This window comes from Nycticebus coucang, chromosome 18 (genome assembly GCF_027406575.1).
Source record: "Nycticebus coucang isolate mNycCou1 chromosome 18, mNycCou1.pri, whole genome shotgun sequence".
NCBI classification, from domain to species: domain Eukaryota; kingdom Metazoa; phylum Chordata; class Mammalia; order Primates; family Lorisidae; genus Nycticebus; species Nycticebus coucang.
The window spans coordinates 58,408,566-58,415,378 of NC_069797.1; the positions used below are offsets into that span (position 1 = coordinate 58,408,566).

A 6,813-nucleotide genomic window follows, 5' to 3' on the forward strand; every position below is an offset into this window, starting at 1 on the left:
AAAAGAAGGCTATGTAGTAGAAACAAATGTAGGTTCAGGTCTGGAGACACGTGTCCTACTTGCAGTTCCACTGACAAACTATGAGGCTTTGGGGAAACCACAACCCTACTCAGGAGTCTAACCAAAAGACTTCCCACTTACCGGGGCTCTTCCAGCTCTAAGAGGTAAAGCGTTTTAGGATAATAGCAGGGGATTGGCTGGTAAGAAGGCCCTCCCGCTGGGCCGCCACTCTCCGGACAGACGTCCGGAACCTTTCTGCTATGCTTTCTGCCGGGACATGCCAAAGGGGAGACCGGAAGTCCTGCGCCGCGAGGTTCCGGGTTTCCTGGACTACTACGATGGCGATGAGTTTCGAGTGGCCGTGGCAATATCGCTTCCCGCCCTTCTTTACGTGAGGCCCAGACCCCGAGAAGTCCCATTGTGCCTCCCTCCCCTTCCTCTGACCCGTGCTCGCCCTGATGCTTCAAATGGGGAGGGGGAGAAGGGACCTGGCCGCCAACGCCCTTAGTCCCTCACTTTCTCCCCGGAACGCGCCCCCGGCAAGTGCTGCCTCTCACTCCCTCAGGCCCTCTAATTGTCCCCACTCCCTTCACCCGGCAGGTTACAGCCGAACGTGGACACTCGGCAGAAGCAGCTGGCTGCCTGGTGCTCGCTGGTCCTGTCCTTCTGCCGCCTGCACAAACAGTCAAGCATGACAGTGATGGAAGCTCAGGAGAGCCCGCTCTTCAACAACGTCAAGCTACAACGTATCCTCCCTCAGGCTCTTCCACAACCCACACACATGCACATCTACACTTGCCCACATGCCCAGACTCCCTCCCCACTCCTTGATTCACAATAGACAGGTTCCCACCAAAACTAGACTTGGGAAAGTGCGAGAATGTGAGCTGATAATTATTTTAGCCTCAAATGGAGTACCAAACTCTCTTGCAGTGATGAGTGCCGGGTATCATTCCGGTCTTAGACATTCTGCTCTGAAGCCAAGTCTCAAGCTTTTCAACCTGAGTTCTTTTGGCTACTTGAATCTCCTGTCCTTTTCTGGGTGGCCACTCCCCTCCTCCCAGGAAGTAAGGGTCATTTGTTTTTGCTACTTGATTCATCCCTAAAATATCTATGCAGAAAGGCTTAAGGAAGGCAAGAGGACAGAAGTCAAAGATTGGTACCTTTTTTTTTTTTGCAGTTTTTGGCCAGGGCCAGGTTTGAACCCTCCACCTCCAGTATATGGGGCTGGCGCCCTATTCCTTTGAGCCACAGGCGCCTCCCTGTTTTTGTTTTTGTTTTTGTTTTGAGACAGAGTCTCACTTTGTCGCCCTTTGCAGTTGTCGTTGTTGTTTAGCAGACCCGGGCAGGGTTTGAACCTGCCTGCCTTGGTGTATGTGGCAGGTACCCTAACCACTGAGTTACAGGTGCTGGGGAGAGACTGAGACTCTCTTCCAATTAAAAGGAGCTTTTAGAAAATCAAAAGTACTGGGTGGCGCCTGTGGCTCAGTGGGTAGGGCGGCAGCCCCATATGCCAAGGGTGGCAAGTTCAAACCTGGCACCAGCCAAACTGCAACAACAAAAATAGCCAGGCATTGTGGCAGGTGCCTGTAGTCCCAGCGACTCAGGAAGCTGAGGCAAGAGAATTGCCTAAGCCCAGGAGTTGGAGGTTGCTGTGAGCTGTGACGCCATGGCACTCTACTGAGGGCAATAAAATGAGACTGTCTCTACAAAAAAAAAAGAAAAAATCAAAAGTACCAGCTCAGCACCTGTAGCTCAGTGGTGCATGTGGCCGGCGCCTGTAGCTAGCTCGCTCGCTCTCTCTCTGTCTCTCTCTCTCAGTTGCCCAATCCGGAGGGCAGTGGCATAATCATAGCTCATTGCTTTGCAACCTCCAACTCCTGATTTCAAGAGATCCTCCTGTTTCAGCCTCCCAAGTAGCTGGGACTACAGGTTCCCACCACCATGCCTGGCTAATTTTTCTGTTTTTTTGGTAGAGACAGAGTCTCACTTTTATCACCCTCGGTAGAGTGCCATGGCGTCACACTGCTCACAGCAACCTCCGACTCCTGGGCTCAGGCAATTCTCCTGCCTCAGCTTCCTGAGCAGCTGGGACCACAGGTGCCTGCCACAACACCTGGCTATCTTTTGTTGCAGTTCGGCCGGGGCTGGGTCTGAACCTGCCACCCTGGGTAAAAGGGGCCAGCACCCCACCCGCTGAGCCACTGGCAACGCCCATTTTTCTGTTTTTTTGTAGAGATAGAATCTTGCTCTGTTGGCCCAGGCTGGTCTTGAACTCCTGGTCTCAAGTGATCCTCCTGCTTTACCCTCTCATATGCTGGCATTACAGGCTGAGACACCATACCTGGCTAGAAGTTTTTCTCTTTATCTCCCTCCTTGGAATATCCTGAAAATGCCAATTTATATCTTGTAGGGAAATTGCATGCATACTTGTGTGGGATTGGATGAGAGCAGGTGGTTCTCAGCATGGGACTGGCTGTGAGGATTTTTATCCCACCCAATTCATGTGTATGCCATTCTCTTAACATTTAACCAGGTAAGCTTCCTGTGGAATCAATCCAGATTGTGTTAGAGGAACTGAGGAAGAAAGGTGGGTTCAGTTTCCCAGATTCCGTATTTTTCTTCTTAGTTGGGGGTTTTCCTGAGGACATACAAGACAAATCTTTCCTTTTTTTTTTTTTGCAGTTTGTGGCCAGGGCTGGGTTTGAACCACCATCTCTAGCATATGGCGCCAGTGCCCTACTCCTTTGAGCCACAGGCACCGCCCCAGTCTTTCCTCTTATTATAATTTTTTTCTGTCCTCTGACTTTGAAGCCCAGAGTGTTGTGAGTCTTTTCATTTGTGCAAAAGGTTAAAATCTCTTTGTCTCTCTGTGCCCCAAGTCTGAAGAGAGATAGAAAAAGAATGGGTGTTCTACAGATAGTAATAGTAAAATAAATGTTGAATCTCTCTTTCGGAAAGCTGAGTCTCTTGTACTCTGTCTCACCTTGGATTTTGCCTGTTTCTTTTTAGATTATGATGCTTTCATAAGTATCTATTTTACAGGGAACCTCGAGTGGTTGGATAAGAGCAAATCTAGCTTCCTGATCATGTGGCGGAGGCCAGAAGAATGGGGGAAACTCATCTATCAGTGGGTGAGACCATTCTGCTCCAAGTACTCAGCAGTGACTCATGGCAAAGGAAAATTATATTGGTCCCCAGTAGATACCTGATGTTCCTAGATCCAGAATGAGCAAAGTGGAGAAGGGGGCAAAAGAGAGGAATTATAGGCTTCAGGCAGACCTCTTTCAGTGGCTCAATTTTTTTTGGCTGTATGGAACCTCCCTCTCTTTGCCTGTAGGAAGCTAGAGGCTATGTGGGGCCGTTTGGAGAATGTGGTACTGGGAATCATGAATGCTATTGTTGGCTGGAACCTCTGCCCACAGGAGATAAATGGGGAAAGGAAGGGCAAAAAAACCTGGGGCCCCTCTGCCACTGCACTATTACAGGGCTGTGCACAGCATGAATAAGCCATTCTGAACCATGTGGGCATGGGGACAGAATACTCTCTCCCCCAAATTCCTAGCCACCGCTATCCCCAAACATTGCCAAGGAAGAAAGGGAAAGAAATGTCAACAAACTAAATATAACAAACACACACCACCCATTCCTGAATAGGAAGACAACCAGAGTGAGTGGTCACTCCTCAAACACGTGAAGGCCTGTGGTTTAGTGGTTCTTAATGTGTGTGTACACATATAAATATAGCATCTATACGGTTTTTGGTTTTTAGGTCACTATGCAGAGGTGACAGTGAGTCCTAGTTTGGGAATAGGTACCATTCCTGGATTAGAAAGATGGAACTGGCAAGCTTCCGTTCTCCCAAGATAGTCTTTGTTTTGTTTTGCTTTTTAATTTTTTATTTCAGATTAATATGATGGTACAAACGATTAGGTTATAATGTTTGCATTCGTTAGGTGAGGTCCATATTGTAGTTATATTCAGCACTTAGGAGGTGTGCCATATGCCTTTACACTGTGCCCATTAGGTGGGAGCACACTGATACCACTCCCCCCAAGATATTCTTAATTCAATCTTCATTTTTTGTGTCCATAGGTTTCCAAGAGTGGCCAGAATAACTCTGTGTTCACCCTGTATGAACTGACCAATGGGGAAGACACAGAAGATGAGGGTAATATCTCCCTACCTCCCTCCAACTTTGTCATCTGAATTCTCTTTCTTGTCCAGTCCTGGTTTAATTGGTATTCAGATTTCCCATTTCTCTGCCTCTGAATTCCAAATACTACATAATACAAAAGTTCTTAACCCATGTCCAAGCACTCCATAAGCCACTTTGATTCACATATAAAACCCCCAAATTTTGTATGGGGGCAGTCCATATTACAAGATTTTCGAGAGCATCTGTGACCCATAAAAAGTTAAGAATTACTGCTATAGATGCCAAAAGAGGAAGCAGGGCAGGAGTTAAGCCTGAAATCTCATTCCTTCCTGACTCGGGCCCCCTTTCACCTTTTATTCTTGTAGAGGGCTCAAGATTTGTGGTCATCAGCTGAAGGGACTGGGCCAACACCTCCATCCCCACCCCCAGTCCATTTAAATACTTTGGTTTCTGGCCCAGCAAGAATTTGTATAGTGTTTGATTTTTACATAGTATAAACACTTTCTTAACTCTTTTCTCTTTAACTCTATTTTCTGATCCCCAGTATCACTAGAAGATCCAGTCTTAGCTGGAGTAAAGGGGTACCTTGCCTTTCTGTTAGTCCCTGGCTGCCCCAGCAGAGTTTACAGCTCTTGGCTATTCCCCCTTGCCCTGCAAGTCTCTGCTTGCTATTCCCACCATCACCCATGACTTCAGCACTACAGCCTTGCCCAGTCCACCACTGAGGCTGGCAAAGTTGGAGGCTTCTTCAGAAAGCAAGCTCTTTGACTAGAGCTGGGCCTCTGCTGGGGGTGAGGTGAGCAAGCCTGTCAGGGCTTGCCTGTGCCTTTCACCTCTCCTTGCAGTATCTTACCATATTCATATACTCAGCTGTTCATTGGCTCCTAGCTTTTATCTAAGAAAGGGCAAATATAGTTACTGGACTTTAATAGTCTCCTGGTTGGGGGTAGTGGCTATATTTCTTTGTGTTATGACAAGTCCAAGTCCAGGTCCTCTTGATTTGTACAGATGTGCAACTGTGGTCAGTGTCCAGTGGCAAGGGCCCTGTTCTCTCTAGACCTGGTTGTCAGGGCCCCTTTCTTGTAGCCCAAAAGCAGATGGTGTCATTCTTATGCATTAGACAGGAACTGGGGTAGGAGTGGGAGGAGGTTGAATGTGATAGGACAACCAGGAAGGGGGAAATAAGCATGAATTCATTTCATGCTGACTCAGGCTTTCTTCCACCCCTTACTCCCAAGAACGCCTAGGAACTGTGGGTGGTAGCTGCAGCACTATGGATGGCACATGCATACCTACTTTGAGGAAAGTCTCAGCTTCCAGCTAGACCACTCTTAGAGGCCTTGGGCCCTAAGGAGCTAAGTGTGCCTGACTGCCCATCTCTCCTGTCCAGAGTTCCACGGGCTGGATGAGGCAACCCTACTGCGGGCTCTGCAGGCCCTACAGCAGGAGCACAAAGCCGAGATCATCACTGTCAGCGATGGCCGAGGTGTCAAGTTCTTCTAGCAGAGACCCGTCTCCCTTACCTTCCACCTTTCCAAGGCTTTCAGAAGGAGGCAGATCCAGTGTCCCCACAGACGGGATCTGTGACTTCACTAGATTCAAAAGGGCTCTAGTCCTGAAGGCTGGGACCCTGGGATGGGTTTCTCACATCTCATGTTTGTCCCTAGGATAGAGTGAGGCCAGGGTGCCAGAGAAAAAAGATGTGCTGCTTCTTTTCTTCTTGCCCCATCTCCTCGCCCATCCTAGACTGTCTGAGCCAGGGTCTGTACATCTAACACTTTACATGTGTTCACACATGGATGTGCATACACAGGTACACCTGCACAGCTTCTGCCTCCTCCTCTCCTCCCACCCCGTTAGCTGCTGTTGCCTCCCTTCTTGGGCTGGTGCTGGATCCTTCCTAGGGGATGGGAGAAGCCCTGGCTGCAGGCAGCCTTCCAGGTGATAAGAAGATAGGAGGTCCTTGGCCCTGGCAGTGAGAGGCAGGGCCCAACACATGATTTATGATATTAAAAAAATCTCAACGCCCACTGCTTGCCTCTTAAATTACTACAGTGCTGGAATGGGGTTGGGGAAAGCAGTGAAATGTTAACCACCTGAGTGAATCCCTGCGAAGGAGAGGGGAGAGTCTTTTGTAAAGGTAAATGTCCTCGAGGGCTGAGCTCCAGAAAGCCTGTGGTTTTACCACTGCTGGGTGGGCTATGTGGAGTACAGATGGAACACAGCTTGGGGACAGACTGCTTTCTCTCTGAACTGTAGTCACTTAATAGCTCCCTCTTCCCCCACCATCTCCCCAGTGAAAGTCCGGAACAACTCTGAAGCCTCTCCCTCCACGCATCTGGTCTGGGTGGGGTAGTTGTGGCTAAGGGGAGCTGAAGGGGGGTAAGCCGGATATGGACTTTGCTTTATTGGAGACTTTGGCAAACAGAAGGGGAGGAAGGAGAGACCACATAGCAAAAACAGTCACTCTGGCCAGGTCCAGGCTGCGGCCAAGGTGGGGTGGAGGGGATGGGTGACCAGGATTTTGGTTTGAGAGAGTGACTTGTCCTGGGGAGCAAACACCCATCCCTATGCAGACCAGAGGGACAACAGCGTCAGGCCTTTCCACTGACCTCGGTTCGGCCTGGGGCTACTCTGGATGATTAGGAGGCGGT

General features: G+C 49.1%; 1 protein-coding gene across 1 annotated transcript; it reads left to right on the forward strand.

The window, feature by feature from the left end:
• The first annotated feature begins 264 nt into the window (after nucleotides 1-264).
• VPS25 (vacuolar protein sorting 25 homolog) lies at nucleotides 265-6,189 on the forward strand. Its single transcript, XM_053568909.1, has 6 exons — nucleotides 265-391; nucleotides 601-746; nucleotides 2,537-2,590; nucleotides 3,046-3,134; nucleotides 4,096-4,171; nucleotides 5,550-6,189. The coding sequence occupies exons 1-6, from the start codon at nucleotides 339-341 to the stop codon at nucleotides 5,660-5,662; spliced, it is 531 nt and encodes a 176-aa protein (XP_053424884.1). The 5' UTR covers nucleotides 265-338; the 3' UTR covers nucleotides 5,663-6,189.
• Nucleotides 6,190-6,813: the final 624 nt, after the last annotated feature.